Source organism: Elephas maximus, chromosome 1, assembly GCF_024166365.1.
Source record: "Elephas maximus indicus isolate mEleMax1 chromosome 1, mEleMax1 primary haplotype, whole genome shotgun sequence".
In the NCBI taxonomy this organism is placed as follows: Eukaryota; Metazoa; Chordata; class Mammalia; order Proboscidea; family Elephantidae; genus Elephas; species Elephas maximus.
The window spans coordinates 137,102,842-137,120,135 of NC_064819.1; the positions used below are offsets into that span (position 1 = coordinate 137,102,842).

Genomic DNA, 17,294 nt, shown 5'->3' on the forward strand with positions numbered 1-17,294 from the left:
GGTAATTTGAAGGTGGATTTTCTTTTCTTTTCTTAATTTACAGTATACTATATTTTGTCATTGCTTTTTGAGTTGAGTTGATCCAGATGAGGGGCTGTTTCTGGGTTCAGTTAATGGATTTAGAAGTCTACCATTTTGATTTATAGTGTGCAAAACAAAACTGACTTAATCATTTGGCTCAGCGTTTCACAGTATGGTGGAGGGAACCCAGGAAATGCATTTATATAAGAAGGTTTTATGGCAGTAAAATGGTTTACCAGAGATTGCCTCTCCTTCATAATAAAGAGACTATCTGGTCATATGCGGAGATAAAATATGTAGAATGCAAAACAACAGAGAATGAGATTTGGCTCAAGAAGGCAATTTTGGTACTATGGGTAAAAAAATTCTTATTTAACGTTTTCCTGCTTGATCACTTTAATATGTTAAACCAATTTTTGACACCTATGATCACATTTGGTGCCTCTGAATCTATGGTCCAATAAATTTCCCAGACTGATGTTGGAACATGCTGCTATAGGTCATGGTGATTTAAATTTCAGTTAATATTTAAAAATCTGCAAAAGCTGTGATGTCTCCTGGGTAAGTAGTTAATGGACCAGTCCAGATTTCTAGGAATAAAAGATTTTCGCAGTCTTTTAAAAAGCTTTGGACAGGAAACTGTCACTTCCCATTATGATCAGATTTCCTCTCGGGTGTCTCAGCTGGTCAGAGGCTGGGCAAAGTGTCCATTACAAACTGTTTTGAGGTATTGCAGTTAATAGTCTTTCCATTTTAAAGTCTTAATTTCAAGGACCACCATTTATTAAGGATATTCCTGGGTGTGTTTGTTTTAGAAAATTTATAAGAGGGGTATGTTCTTAATATAATTCCTTTATGTTCGATTGCCAGCATATAGTGCTGAAAGTAATACTTCCATTGAGTTATTTTGGTACTATCAAGTTGAAAATGCAAGGAAATCCTGTTCATTATTTTTCAGGTATACATATGGCAAGCCGGTAAAAGGAGATGTAACACTTACATTCTTACCTTTATCCTTTTGGGGGGTGAAGAAAAATATTACAAAAAATTTTAAGGTAACTTTTAAATATTTTTATAATTTATAATAGGAAAAACTATGTACTTTTTCAAGAAATAAGATTTTAAACTGAATTATAAAAAAATCAGAGTGTAAGAAAATCAAGAGCTTTTCAGCATTGTACAGGTGAGAATTCACCCATTTATAGTAATTAAAATGGAACCAAAAGTCATTGAATTGTTATGACTTAGATTCAGTTTTATTTATCTCTAAAATTTGAATTGCTAAAGTGAGAAATAAAATTGAACTTTTCAATAAAACAGATAAATGGATCTGCAAACTTCTCTTTTAATGAGGAAGAGATGAAAAAGGTAATGGATTTTTCAGATGGGCTTTATGAACACATGGATCTTTCTTCCCCTGGGCCAGTAGAAATTTTAGCCACAGTGACAGAATCACTTACAGGTTGGTAGACTTTGAAGTGAAGGTAAAGCTATTTATGTGGTGTTGCTCTATCACCTTTCTTAGACTAGTACTTTGTTTTGGAGTCATCATTGACTTTGCAAAGGTATTACTTAATACTGAAATTGTCATGACTCTTAGTCTAACTTTCAGGATGCTTTCATAATGAAGGGGAAACTTATTATCTATGAAAGTCTGTATTTCAATGACATTTGATAGCCGTTTATAGTTTTTTTCCATTTTTACCCTTCTTTTCAGCCTAAAAACTATATGAAAAGGCCTTCATTTTCAGCTGGCTAACCATCTTTTCTTTTATCACTTAACATCTGAAACCACACCTCCTCCTGGGAAGTTTTCTCTTTTAATAAGAAAATAAAGGTTAATTCCTTGGGTTTCTCTGTTACTATTTCAGTGACTTTCACCAAAAGGCTATTCCTTCAGCAGCTTTAATCTGCTGGTGCGCATGTCATTGGGGAGAGAATGGCGGTAATGATGTTTAGAAGGGATCGATAACGTGGGATTTAATCTGCTGGTGCGCATGTCATTGCGGAGAGAATGGCGGTAATGACATTTAGAAGGGATCGATAATGTGGGAATGAGGATTATGTGCCTCGATGTCTTAGCACTTTTGGCAAGTAGCTCAGATGGATAGATTAGTGGATTGAAGCTGTTGGTGAAATATTTATGCTTTCTAAATTGTTCAATTTCCAAAACAGGTATCTCTAGAAATGCAAGCTCCAATGTGTTTTTCAAGCAACATGATTATATCATTGAATTTTTTGATTATGTTACTGTCTTGAAGCCGTCTCTCAACTTCACAGCCACTGTAAGTTCGTATGTTTATTACTGGTCTAAAGCAGTAAGTTTAATGTTGTGAAGTTCGATGGGAAATAGTATTTCAACGCACTTTTAAAAATCATACAGCTAAAAAGTAAATAGATTACTTTTTCTTTTTAAATATATGAGGCATTTAAAATTGTTTCCAAGTAGTCTTTGTCTAATTTTCCTAAAAAGTAGTTTCAAACGACAAAATGTTTTTGAGAATTCAGTTTCATGGGAATAGCAGAGGTGGAAACTAGATTCAAATTGAACTTAAATCCATTGCTTCTTTTGTTAACTGTATTTAAAATGTCATGTTTTGACAATTAGGTGAAGGTAACCCGTTCTGATGGCAATCAGCTGACTCTTGAAGAAAGAAGAAATGATGTCGTCATAACAGTAACACAAAGAAACTATACTGACTATAGGAGCAGATGGAATAGTAGAAGCCAGGAAATGGGAGCTGTCCAGATCATGAATTTCACTGTCCCCCAAAATGGAATCTTTAAGGTTGAATTCCCAATCCTGGATGATACCAGTGAGCTACAATTGAAGGTACCATCTGTTTCCCATCATTATATTACTGCAAAAATACCATTATGATTGTAATCTTGTGGTGGGCCTGCAGACTGTTGGAGGTCAAAGTGCACAGGAAGTGGACACATGTTTCTATTTTAAAAAATGGAGGAAAGTGTTAAAAGCAATGTAATGACAGTGGCTGTGTTAGACTGGTGAGTCTTCCCCTCTAAGTTCATTTTGAAGAGTGCGGAAAATACAGAATATGACCATATAATGGAGAAGCTTCCTAACCCCCCAATCCAGGTTGATTTTTAGTCATTTTAAATTTGATTTCGGCCGGAGCTGAAATAAAAGAGGGATATGTATATTTTTCTACTTATACACCTTCATCAAGTTCTCATTCACAGAGTAGCTCTCCGAGAATCCCTCGCCATTCTGGCTGCTTTTTTTCATTTTGTTGTTATTTATCCCTTCCCTTGGCAGAACAGGGTACTCTGAAGGTGTGACCAGTGATGGATCAAGTGGGGTGGCATGATTTCTTGCTTGTAATTGATTTGTGTGTTGTGGAGAGAAGGAAAAGGACAAAAGAAAGAGTTCTTTTGTCCTTTTATTCTCTCCTCTCGTAGTGTTTTCTCATAGCATACCTTTGTTTCTGAAAGAAGAGAGGATTATGCTTGTTTCCCTTAGGTTATGATGGTAAGACCCTCTTCCAAGTTTTAAAACTAGCAATTTATATTGTTGTTGTTAGGTGCTGTTGAATTGATTCCAACTCATAGCGACCCTATGCAGAACAAAACGAAACAATGCATGGTCCTGTGCCATCCTCAAAATCATTGCTGTGTTTGAGCCCATTGTTGTAGAAACTGTGTCAGTTCATCTCATTGAGGGTCTTCCTCTTTTTTGCTGACCTTCTGCCAAGCATGATGTCCTTCTCCAGGGATGAGTTCCTTCTGATGATATATCCAAAGTGTGTGAGACAAAGTGTTGCCATCCTTGCTTCTAAGGAGCATTCTGGCTGTACTTCTTCCTAGACAGTTCATTCTTCTGGCAGTCCATGGTATATTCAATATTCTTTGTCAATACCATAACTCAGAGACATCAATTCTTCTTCAGTCTTCCTTATTCATTGTCCAGCTTTCTAATGCATATGAAGCAGTTGCAAATACCATGGCTTGGGTCAGGTGCCCCTTAGTTCTCAAAGTGACATCTTGGCTTTTTAACACTTTAAAGAGGTCATTTGTAGCAGATATGCCCAATGCAATACGTTGTTTGTTAATCTTCTGGACTTCTGTTTTTGTTGTCGTTAGGTGCTGTTGAGTTGGTTCAGACTCATAGTGACCCTATGCACCACAGAATGAAACACTGCCTGGTCCTGTGCCATCCTTACAGTCGTTGTTATGCTTGAGCCCATTGTTGAAGCCACTGTGTCAATCAGCTGTTTCTTCTCATTTTGAGTCGTGCCACATCTGCAAGTGAAGGTCCCAAAAGCTTTACTCCATCCACATCATTAAGGTTGACTCTACTTTGAGGAGGCAGCTCTTCCCCAGTCATCTTTTGAGTGCCTTCCAACCTGGGTGGCTCATCTTCCAGCACTATATCAGACAATGTTCTGCTGCTATTCATAAGGTTTTCACTGGCTAATGCTTTTCAGAAGTAGACTGCTGGGTCCTTCTTCCTAGTCTGTCTCAGTCTGGAAGCTCAGCTAAAACCTGTCCTCCGTGGGTGACCCTGCTGGTATCTGAATACCGGTGGCATAGCTTCCAGCATCACAGCAACACGCAAATCCCCCCAGTATGACAAACTGACAGACACGTGGGGGTCTGGGCTCATAGTTGCTGTTTTTCTGGACTTCTAGTTGCTGTTTTTGAATAATTTCTAATTGTGATTTTGTTTTTGTATTATTTTCCTGAATTCTTGTAGGGTTTTGTCTGTGTTTTCCTTGCTGTCTTTGAAAACCCTATATATAAACCTTTTGAATTCCTCATCAGGCCATTCCATGACCATCTCTTCCTCAGGAGGTTTTACTGCCCCCTTATTTTGGTCATTTGGTTGAGCCATCTTGTCTTGTTTCTTTATATTATTGGATATTGTCTGCTATCTCTGAGGCATTAAGGTGTTATTTATTTATGATCTTGTTTTGATATATCAGGGTGGATGTTCTCTCTGGCAGAGTCGGGGGGAGGTGGTCAGCCTGGTGTCACACAGGAGCTCTCTCTGATGGGGCAGGGGTGGAGCGGCCTGCTGCTGGGGGCTGTGCAGGCGCTCTTTCCAACTGGGGAGGGTCAGGGTCTGGGTGGCTGGGTGTCATGCAGGCGCTGTCTTTATCAGGGGAGGGGCTGGACAGATGGCTGGGAGGCACACAGGTACTGTCTTCAGCGGGGGATCAGTGGGGCAGGAGGCTGGGCGTCGCATAGGCTCTGTCTCTACTGGGGCAGGTGCAGGGTGGGCAATCAGGGGTAATGCAGGTACTCTCTCTGTTGGGGGTGGGGGGTTGACATTTGTCCATGAAGCACGCAGGTGCTCTCTCTGGCAGGGGAAGGGTGGGGCAGGTGACTGGGGTCTTTCGTGGGGGAGGGGCAGGGTGTGTGACCAGGGCTGGAGGTAAGGGGTGGTTGCCGAGGAGTAGCACAGGTGATCTCTCTGGCAGGGGAGGGATGGGGTGGGTGGCCAGGTGCACTGGTGCTCTCTTGAGTAGGGGAGGGGTGGGGTAGAGGAGAGAGAAAAAAAAGGAATGGGGGGCTTATCTATTGCTCTGTTTTCACCACTCACCCTACCAGGTCGTGCTGCTGGAAAGTCGCCTTGTCTCTCGGTCCTGATTTCCTCCCTTGTCTGTGTATACCAGGATCCCTGAAGCTCTTTTCCTCTTTCCTGTAGTTTCCTTCCTTAGCTCTAGTTCATTTCCTGTTCACCTTGTTTCACTCCAGGGTGTTTCTTCGCAGTTTCTCTGTCTTCTGTTGGGAGTTCCATGATGTTGTCTTCTTATGCTCCTCGCCCAGGGTTGCTGTTCGCTTTGTCTCTAAATGGCCCTGCTGTGCTGGACTAGCTGACAGGGTATTTTTGTTCCATATCTCTCCCCATTCGCTGCTGTCATTCAGTTTCTTTTTTCAGTCAGTGTTTGTTCTAATTCTGTGTCCTTTCATTTGGTGCTCAGGGTTCCGGGGTTGTTGTTGTCATCTGTATCTGTTACACTTTCTTTCTCAGGTCTTTGCTGTAGAGGGATGGCATGCTGCGTCTAACTAGGCTACCATCTTGAATGGCACCTTCTTTGTCTACATCAAATCTATTCTTGAGGTGGTCCCTGAATTCAGGTGGAGTATACTCAGGGTTGTACTTTGACTCTCTCTCACAGACTTGTTTTAATTTTCTTCACCTTCACCTTGAACTTGCATGTGAACAATTGATGGTCTGTTCCGCAGTTGGCCCATGGCCTTGTTCTGACTGATGATATTGAGCATTTCTTTTGTTTCTTTCCACAGATGTAATCAGTTTGATTCCTGTGTATTCCACCTGGCAAGGTCCATGTGTATATTTACCATTTATGTTGTTGAAAAAGGTATTTGCAATGAAAAAGTCATTGGTCTTGCAAAATTCTGTCATGCGATCTTCGGCATTGTTTTTATCTCCAAGGCCATATTTTCCAACTCCTGATCCTTCTTTGTTTCCAGTTTTCACATTCCTATCATCAGTAATTATTAATGCGTCTTGATTGCATGCTTGATGAATTTCCATCTGCAGAAGTTGGTAGAAATCTTCAATTTCTTCATGTTTGACATTAGCGATTGGTGTGTAAATTTGAATAATAGTCCTATTAACGTCTTCCTTGTAAGTGTATGGATATTATCCTATCACTGATAGCTTTGTACTTCAGGATAGATCTTCAAATGTTCTTTTTGGTGATGAACGTGATGCTGTTCCTCTTCAGTTTGTCCTTCCTGGCATAGTAGACCATATGATTGTCTGATTCAGAATGGCTAATACCAGTCCATTTCAGCTCACTAATGCCTAGGATATCGGGCTTTATGTGTTTCATTTCATTTTTGATGACTTCTAATTTTCCCAGATTCATGCTTTGTACATTCCACGTTCCAATTATTAATGGACGCTTGCACCTGTTTCTTTTCATTTTGAGTCATGCCACATCAGCAAATGAAGGTTCCGAAAGCTTGACTCCATGCACATCATTAAGGTTGACTCTACTTTGGGGAGGCATCTCTTCCCTAGTCATATTTTGAATGTCTTCCAACCTGAGGGTCTCATCTACCAGCACTGTATTAGACATTGTTCCACTGTTACTCATAAGGTTTTCACTGGTCAATTTTTTTTAGAAGTAGATTGTCAGGTCCTTCTTCCTAGTCTGTCTTAGTATGGAGGTTCCACTGAAACCTGTCTACCATGAGCGACTTTACTGGTATTTGAAATACCAGTCGCATAGCTTCTAGCATCACAGCAACATGCAGGCAACCAAAGTATGACCAACAGACGGGGGAGGGAGTGGTAGCAGTTTCTTTATAGTATAAGCTATAAAGTAATGAAGATCTAATGGCTGGTTAATGTATTTTTTCTGCATGGGGAGAAAGTGAATTTGGTTTGCAATAATTGTTCAGTAGCTAGCATCTTTTCTCAAGGTGCTACTAAAAATGACAATTAATTACTCCTTTTTCCTTTGTTATAGGGCTATTTTATTGGTAGTGTAAGTAGCATGGAAGTTCATGGCATGTTTAAGTCTCCTAGTAAGACATACATCCAACTAAAAGCAAGAAATGAAAATATAAAGGTAATGTTTACAATTCACTTGAAGATTAAAATCTGTTTAGACCCTCTTGTCATTAATATGTATATATTAATTGAGGTGTTTTTTTCTAGGTGGGATCACCTTTTCAGTTGGTGGTTAGTGGCAATAAGCAATTCAAGGAGCTGAGCTATATGGTAATCTCTTACAGAATCTATATTTTTTATCTACTATGGAATCATTTTAAATGGTGTTTATCTGATATCTAGACTAAATTTACTAGGTTTTAAAATTCAGCATCTCTCTTTTGTAGTCTGTCCTTTATATATTGCAATAAAAATATCTTTTCCTTTTTCACCTATGTTTGCATTTCCAATTTATAATGAATAACCAAATCTTGCATTTTATGTTTAAAAATATAAATTACGATTAAATAACATTTATCGTTTTAGAAAAATATAAAACCATAAAAAAGAAAATAAAAAGTCACTACACGTGCTTTGTAATTTTGCTAATCCTGCATTTCCTGTGGTGCCCTGTATTCCTTCCAATCAAAAGAAGATCCTTGGCTGTAAAGCTGCTGTTGCCTCAACCAGTGTTGCCTTAATCTTATCATTTTCTATTTCTCAGAGTATACTTGCTGTGTTTTTCAGAGAGGCTTTCTTGCATTCAGAAGGGTTTTGAAGTTGGTTTAAGTCAAGAATGTATGTGTATGTTTAAATTAATGATAAATATAATTACAGTTGAGATTCTCACCAGCTTTAGTGTAAAATTAAACTTGTCTGCTATTGATTTCAGGTAGTATCCAGAGGACAGTTGGTGGCTGTAGGTAAACAAAATTCAGCAACCTTCTCTTTAACACCAGAAAATTCTTGGGCTCCAAGAGCCTGTATCATTGTGTTTTATATTGAAGATGATGGGGAAATTATAAATGATGTTCTAAAAATTCCTGTGCAGCTTGCTTTTAAAAATAAGGTAAGATTTAAGATAATAACGTTTTTAAAAAAACTTCATTAGTGAAGTCTGAGAAATGTAACATTTCTTTAGAAAAGTATCTTTAAACCAATTAGTTCAAAATTTATATTATTTCTAGAACTGTGGTGAAACTTCTTCATATTTAGTTATTATCAATATATTTTCATATATGGAATTACTGGGCACACTTATGGATTGAATTGTGTCTCCCACAAATATATGTCAACGTGGCTAGGCCATGATTCCCAGTATTGTGTGATTGTCCACCATTTTGTCATCTGGTGCAATTTTCCTGTATGTTGTAAATCCTACCTCTGTGATGTTGATGGAAACCCTGATGGTGTGGTTGTTAAGTGCTATGGATGCTAACCAAAAGGTTGGCAGTTCGAAGCCACCAGTTGCTCCTTGGAAACTCCATGAGGCAGTTCTACTTTGTCCTGTAGGGTTGCTAAGAGTTGGATTTGACTCGACGGCACTGTGTTTGGTTTTCTTTTTTTGGTTTATGTTGACGAGGCAGGAGTCAGTCTACAAGATTTGATTGTATTTTGAGTCAATCTCTTTTGAGATAGAAAAGAGAAAAGTGAACAGAGAGACAGGAGGACCTAATACCACCAAAAAAATAATGCCAGGAGCAGAGCACAGTCTTTGGACCTGTGGTCCCTGTGCTGAGATGCACCTAGACCAGGGGAAGACTGATGACAAGGACCTTACCCCAGAACCAACAGGGAGAGAAAGCCTTTCCCTGGAGCTGGTATCCTGAATTTGGACTTCTTCCCTCCTAAACTGTGAGAGAATAAATATCTCTTTGTTAAAGCCATGCACTTGTGGTATTTCTGTTATAAGAGCACTAGATAACTAAGACAGGCACTCTGGGCCTTTTTTGTAAGATATGGTTCTTGGCTTGAAGACTTGAACGTAAATCCATTCAGGATTTAACTCAAAGCCATTTTAGGATTTCTTAAATGGTTGAGTCAGTATTGCTGTGGCATGGAATTCTAGCGACAATATAAAATTTTTGTTTGAACAGTATAAAATTTGTATGGCATTGATATTGTTGTGAAAATGAAATGAAGAATATGGGAGGGAGTGAGACCATCTGAGATGAATAATTGTGGCAGAACCAGGATTTGGTGTACTCATTTCATCAGCCTGGAAAGTAACTGAGGACGAGTTTTCAACAAGCTTGGCTACTTTTTATGTGAGGATCTGTGAAGGCTGTCTCAAAATGCACCAGTGATTTTTATAGCCTAATGTGTCCCTTTATGTAGGAAACCCCCTTGGGTCCCCACTCTGAAAAGAAATGTGATTGCAGGATGCCAGGTGGGATTGAATCATTTCATGCATGTTAAAATGAGCCATACCAAAAACCCGAACCCATTGCCATCAAGTTGATTATGATTCATAGTGACCCAATAGGACAGAGTTGACCTGCGCCATAGGTTTTCTAAGACTGTAAATCTTTACAGAAGCCGACTGCCACATTTTTCTCCCATGGAGCAAATGGAGAATTCAAACTGTTGAACTTTTGGTTAGCAGCTAAGCGCTTTAACCATTGTGCCACCAATAGTTCTCACTAAAAACTGCTGTCTTTTAGGTTTCTCTTAAGCAAAATCATATGTTCGCTATGAGTCAGAATTGACTCGATGGCAACAGCTTTGGTTTTTTTTTTTTTTTTAAGCAAAGTAATCACTATTTCAAAGTAGTGATTTGCAGAGTTATTGTTAGTTGCCATCTAGTTGATTCTGACTCATGTTAACCCCATGTGTACATTTCTTCTAGCAACATTTCTTTTTTCTTAATTTTTGGAGATTTGAGAAGTAGCAGTAATTATCCATGCCCCCTTTTGTTGACTACTGTTAAATGTATCTTTGATTGTCAAAACATAATACAAACTCCTATTTTTAATCTTATGAAAAGATTTTTTTTAGACAACATTATATTTTGTTAGTGTCAGAGCACAGTTTTTGACTTCTAGTGATTGTATTAATCATTTTACAAGAGTAAATTTTAAAGTAGGGGTCAGGCTTAACCATGGAGGCACACACCTCTAAAAGTGAGAGCAGAGTCTGAAGCTAGTTACAGTGTAAAAGGTCACTGACTTTGAGGAAGCAGAGTGTATAAATAGTATAAAAAAACAAAAAACCAAACCCATTGCCATCGAGTCAATTCTGACTCATCGCGACCCTACAGGTTGGAGTAGAACTGCCCAATAGAGTTTCCAGAGAGCACCTGGTGGATTCGAACTGCCAACCTTTTGTTTAGCAGCTGTAGCACTTAACCACTGCACCACCAGGGTTTCCATAAATAGTATACTCCTGAGAAATTTCTTAGATATAAACAAAACCAAACCCACTGCTGTCAAGTCAATTCCCACTCACAGTGACCCTATAGGACAGAGTAGAACTGCCCCATAGGGTTTCTAAGGAGTGCTTGGTGGATTCTAACTGCTGACCTTTTGGTTAGCAGACAAACTCTTAACCACTATGCCACCAGAGTTTCCTTCTTAGATATAAAAAAAAAAAAGTTTCTTTCTTAGATATAAGAGGTAGGAAACCAGTTCTGGTTATGCTTGCAAAGATATATCTTTCTCTAATTTTTGTATGATAATGATTCTCACACTTGCACATAAAAAGGCCTACATATTTGGAAATAGAATATATTTAAGTAAGAGAAAATTGAGCCTTTGTTGATGTTTAATAATGGCTGTGGAATAAATGAATGAGCTGTAGAAGGGGCAAAAGATGTAGGTTTAAGAATCATCCATACAAAAGTGATAGTTGAACTCATGGGATCTTTGAGGGCAGAGCATAGAGGGAGAATTGCAAGGTCTGAAACTGAGACTTCATTTTGCGTCTCCTCTCCTGCCCTCTTTTAGGGTGTAGGTAGAGAAAAGTAAACTCCATAGAGTAGCTTGAAAGGTAGTACAATCACTGGTGCAGTGGAATGTTGAGATAGGTCCTCATGACAAAGCTGTTTAGTTCAGCGGTGATGAGATGAATGGCTCTCTTAAAGAAGACCCATTTGGATTGTGCTGTGATGAGCGGAATGATGTTCAGGCCACCATGGAGACACAGAGCATGAGGGCCTAATTACTGTTAGGTCTGATTACCCACTTCCTCAGAAAGGTTCCCCCTTCCCCTCTGCCCCAACCCAAGTAGTTCTGTGAGTCCCTAGAGAGGCCTCACTTGTACTCACTTTGAAGTCCAGGTTGACAACATGTAGGCATCTGTTGTTTCTTCCCTCTTTCCTGTTCTTCCTCCTGGGTACTGATCTTCCCCAGGTCTGCTAGGCAGTGCTGTTTTCTGGTCTGCACTGACTGGGAGGTTGGAAGTGGAGGGTGGAGAAAAGGAGGAGGAAAGGTAGAAAAGGGGAGGGTAATTCAGAACTCATATCACTCAGAGAAGCTTCCTGACTTACAAACACTTTGGGAGTAAATTTTTCTTGTTTCTTTCTCTAAGGAAGGTTTATGTATGGTTTTAGAATTATCCCTAAACCAAGGCAAATAGATACAATTTTTGCTAAACTTTGAGTCATTAACTACTATTGGTAAGACATTTAAGTAATGCTTTACAAAGTGAAATAAGTTGTCAATCCTGTTCTCTCCCCTTCTTAGATAAATCTATTTTGGAGTAAAGCTAATGCTGAACCATCTGAGAAAGTTTCTCTTATGATCTCTGTGACACAGCCTGACTCACTAGTTGGAATTGTAGCTGTTGACAAAAGTGTGAATCTGATGAATGCCTCAAACGATATTACAATGGAAAATGTAAGTTGAGCTGTTTTTATTTTAATAACAAAAATGCATGTTAAAAGAGAAAAAAAAACTTGTTTTTTAAATATCTAAAGGAAATTTTACTAGATCCTCTTAAAAGTATAAGTCAATGATCAGTAAAGCTTTCACATAAAAAAGAATCTGCATCCCAGTGTTATGATGGAAAGGGGCTTATATAGTTGTGTCTTTACTGCCTTGCATAAGAAATACCACCTAGAGTTTTCCCTCATTTTCATACTGTATTTTAATTTGAGAAACTCAAGAAAGTCCTAGGGAATTCAATAACATAATCCTTGATAACACTGGAGAAGAAAGCTTTAGATAATTTTGAAGTACTTTCTATTTTGATTATAAGTAATGTTTGTAAATAATTACGATCCCTAGTAAATCAGGAATTTGCAGTATACTGAGTTAATGAAATTATTCATGTTAACCTACTATAGAAAATTTACAAGCCAGGAAGCATATGAACATGTAGCAGTATATGAACTAAGCCCATTTTCATTAGTCATTTTATTTTTATTTTTAAGTCCTTGGTATATCCTTGTGTGCCATTGTCCTCTGTAATCTAAATCTATGTCCATTGGTTGATCAGTGCAGTGATTAACAATACACCAGGAAAAAAATATATGTGTTTAGGCTGATTTGGTCATTATGTTGTAAAATTAATTCACTTGAGAAAAATTCTGCATTTTTCTTCAGTCTATAAAGCTAATTTTTATCAATTTTTTTTTTTAGAAAACCACTTTAAAACCAATTGTTCATTTTTTTTCTCTCTCTCTGACCTTTTCTAAATTCAAGTTATTCTTATGAGTATATAAACCCATTGCTGTTGAGTTGCCTCTGACTCATAGCAACCTTAGAAGACAGAATAGAACTGCTCCATGGCGTTTCCAAGGCTGTAATCTTTATGGAAGCAGACCGCCACATCTTTCTCCTGAAGTGTGGCTGGTGGGTTTGAACCATCGACCTTTCAGTTGGCAGCTGAGTGCTTTAACCACTGCACCAAACCAGGACTCTTAGCACTTTCTACATATCATTATAAGTATGTTGTTTCATTTTTTTTTTCCCTGTATCTTGTAAGATATGAAGGGCAGACTTGTCATCAATTTGTAGATGGCAGTTGTGAGATGCAGAGAGGTTAAGTTGTTTGCCTGAGATCACAGAGCTAGGGAACAATAGAACTGGAATTTGAACACAAATCTGATTCATAGTCCAGGGCTCATCCCACTACATTATGATGTGTGGTGGACTGTACCTGTCAGGTGTCTTCAAAATTGTTCTTTGTGGCCCTTCGTCAGAGAACATTGTGGTGAGGAGATGCAAATCAGTTAGTATAGTAGAGAGATTAAGTTTCCAATGCTCTGTATTCCAGGCTAGAACTTAAGTAGGGCTCCAGCTTTCTCTGTGCCTTAGTAATTCTTTTGTCCCTGCTATAAAAAGGATCACCAGGACTGTGGCTCTGTGATAGACACTACTCTCCTGAAAGTGAGGAGAATGAGGAGCTAGTATCTGATTTGGTTTGGCAAGGCTCAGATCATTTATGGTATATATTTATCGATTTTTTTTTTATTTATCGCTTTTTTTGGTTAGATGCCTTATGTATTTTTTGCTGTAAGAATTGTCTCTTATTAAAGCTGTATTTTCTAGTTATTGCTAGTATAGAGAAATATTAATTTTTGTAGATTGATCTTATCATGAGCAACTTTGTTGAGCTCTTATTAGTGCTAATAGTTGTCTACTGATTTGTTAGTTTCTTAGGTATATGCTTGCATCATCTGCAAATAATAGTCATTTCTTTTTTTCCATTACAATCCTTAGGCCTTAATTCCCTTTCTTACAGCATTGGCCAGGACCTCCAGTACTATGGTAAACAGTAGCCATGATGGTGGACACTTGTTTTATTCTTAATCTTAAAGAGAGCGTATCTAAGTGTTAACACTAAGTATAATGTTTACTGAAGATTTTTTATTATAATTGTTGTTTGATCCTGTTGTTGTTGTTAGGTGCCATCGAGTTGGTTCCAGCTCATAGTGACCCTATGCACAACAGAACGAAACACTGCTCAGTCCTGTGCCATCCTTAAAATTGTTGTTATGCTTGAGTCGTTGTTGCAGCCACTGTGTCAGTCCACCTCGTTGAGGGTCTTCCTCTTTTCTGCTGAACCTGTACTTTACCGAACATGATGTCCTTCTCCAGGGACTGATCCTAGAGTTCTATAATAAAATATTGAACACTATTAAATATTTTTTCTGCACAGTGGAGATAACTATGTGATTTCTCTTTAGTTTATTAGTATGGTGGATTATATCAGTAGCCTTTCTGATGTTGTTATCTTTGCTTCCTGAATAAATCCTACTTGATCAGGATATATATATTTTTAGTGCACTATTAAGTTGGAGTTTTTTTTTTTTTTTTTTATTAAGTTGGAGTAGCTAATATTTAACTTAGGATTTTTGTATCTACATGCAAAAGTGAAATGAGCCTGTATTTTTATTTTCTGATATTATTCTTATCCAGTTTTGTGCTCAGAATTACACTAGCCTCATAAATGATCTGGATAGATTTTTTTTTCTTTTCCTATTTTTAAGAACAACTTGTGTAAGATAAGAATGGACTGTTTCTTGCATGTTAGATAGAATTCACTGGTAAATGTCTCTAACCCATTGCTGTCGAGTCAATTTCGACTCTTAGTGACCCTATAGGACAGAGTAGAACTGTCCCATAGAGTTTCCGAGGCCATCTGGTGGATTTGAACCACCAACCTTTTGGTTAAGAGCTATAGCACTTAACCACTATGCCACCAGGGTTTTCAAAGGTCAGGGATTTATTTGGAGAGATGTCTTTGCCTGCTAGTACAATTTGTTTAATAATTCTATTTGGTCAATTCAGTCTATTCTTCTTATACCACTTTGGAAATTATCTATCTGTATAGAGAGATACATGTATAATATCCATCCATTTCCCATTTCATTCTAGGCTTTCAAATTCATTAGCATCTAATTGTTTTCTTGGGGCTGTACTTATTTTCCTCTTTTATTATATATATTGTTTTTTCTTTCCTCCCTCCCTTTCTCTTTGTCTCCCTGTCTCTCTCTTCATTAATGTGGCCAGAGAGCTATCTTATTGGTATTTCTTTAAGAGGCAGCTTTCTTTTCAATTTTTGTTTTCTTCTTTTGTTATCTGTATCAGTTATTTTTGCCTTTATCCTTGTTATTCGTTTTTTCTTTGTTGTTCTTTTTTAGATTTCTTCAGCTAAATGCTTAGCGTTTTCTTTTGTTTTCTGATAAAAGCTGTAATTTTTCTAAATATTGCTTTAGGATTTATTTTATTTCATTAAAAAAAATTGGACTAGTCTCTTTTTGTTTCTTTTTATCCCTCTCTACCGTAAGGCTGATCCTCGGGGACCAGAGCACTGTTCTTGATCCTTCCTGATAGCTGCCTCTGTTCGTAGTTTCATGCTTAGGAAAAGCAGCACCAGGAAGAGACACTCCCAGGGTTATGATTCACCAGCCCTGGGACTTTGGAAGTGAATGCTTGAGGGCCATGGATATATTTGTCCACATACGTTTTTCTTACTTTCTCACACCAGAAGAGCATAGGTCCTGACCTGTATTATCCTAGAAACACCTGCACTGGCAGCTTGGGCTGCTGCTGGTACTGATTCTGGCAGTGAAGTTGCAAGGAATGTTTGTCTCTAAGGCTACCCCCTAGAGAGAAGCAAGAGCAGAATTTAAAAACCTTTCTTTTCCCCTGTCATCTGACTGCTCTCTCTAGCTGCCTTCTGCCCCAGGCGGAGTCCCCAACTTCCTCCCAATTTGCCGATTAAAGATAGCCTTCGTTCTTCCTGGGGTTTTCTCATCCCACTCATCCACGTTTCCTGCTTGCTTTTATTGCTTCTCTAAAGTTGGTTCTGGGGAAGGAGTTAGGAGACCATTTTGGCTTCTTTCTTGTTAAATTTATATATGCTGCCAAGAGGCTCTTGAATTCCTTTGAATAATTTAAGTTTTTTTTTTAGATCTTCCAGGAATAATTTTCAGACAGCCTTCCTCTCATTAGCTCATGCTGCAGCTTTAGCAGTGCCTTTTTTATTGAGCCAGTGAGAAAAGGGAAGATTTCTTTGAGATGATGCTTCTTCCTAAGTATTTCCATCCATTCACCCCTGAGTGAAAGCAGAAGCAGATCTTGCATGTATTTGTGTATCGTGGTGGAGTTCAGAGCTACAACATTTTCTCCTGGTTATGTCTGGCTCTGGCTTTATTGTCTGTGGTTGTGCTAACTGTATTTGCCAGCTTGCTGAGAACATTATGAAATTTTCTCATTTCTTATTCTGTTGTTTTCTTATTGGTGCCTGTTCTAGCATTATGTTTGCTTACCATGGGTGGAGCAGTGGTTGTTGTTAACATAGCAGTAACAGTGGTTGCAGGCGTTCAATTAATTTTATGGTAGAATGAGTTCTTTTCAACTTCTACTTAGAGTCTTTCACAGTTTTTAATCCTGGCTTTGTTGTAATTTGTCTGGCTAATGCCAGTGTAACTAAGGGAGAAGTATAAAAGTAGTTGCCAAAAAATGGCTGCAGTATCTTCAAGTTATTCAGTGTCTTTCAGAAAACAATTACTTAGAAGTAGCCAGATGTTTCTTTTTTTTTTTTAATTTTTATTGTGGTTTAAGTGAAAGTTTACAAATCAAGTCAGCCTCTCACACAAAAACTTACATACGCCTTGCTACATACTCCCAATTGCTCTCCCCGTAATGAGACAGCCCGCTTCCTCCCTCCACTCTCTCTTTTCGTGTCCATTTCACCAGCTTCTAACCCCTTCCACCCTGTCATCTCCCCTCCAGGGAGGAGATGCTAACATAGTCTCAAGTGTCCACCTGGTCCAAGAAGCTTACTCCTCACCAGCATCCCTTTCCAACCCATTGTCCAGTCCATTCCATGTCTGAAGAGTTGTTGGCTTTGGGAATGATTCCTGTCCTGGGCCAACAGAAGGTCTGGGGGC

General features: G+C 38.4%; 1 protein-coding gene across 3 annotated transcripts in view; it reads left to right on the top strand.

Moving 5' to 3' along the window:
• The window catches only part of CD109 (CD109 molecule), a 208,059-nt gene that overhangs the window by 113,321 nt on the left and 77,444 nt on the right, over window positions 1-17,294 (top strand). For all 3 annotated transcript variants that reach the window (XM_049895453.1, XM_049895437.1, XM_049895444.1), the window contains 8 exons: window positions 980-1,076; window positions 1,342-1,483; window positions 2,197-2,306; window positions 2,630-2,854; window positions 7,491-7,592; window positions 7,682-7,744; window positions 8,346-8,522; window positions 12,136-12,288. In XM_049895453.1, coding sequence (XP_049751410.1) covers window positions 980-1,076; window positions 1,342-1,483; window positions 2,197-2,306; window positions 2,630-2,854; window positions 7,491-7,592; window positions 7,682-7,744; window positions 8,346-8,522; window positions 12,136-12,288 — 1,069 coding nt within the window. The remainder of the gene's footprint in view (window positions 1-979; window positions 1,077-1,341; window positions 1,484-2,196; window positions 2,307-2,629; window positions 2,855-7,490; window positions 7,593-7,681; window positions 7,745-8,345; window positions 8,523-12,135; window positions 12,289-17,294) is intronic.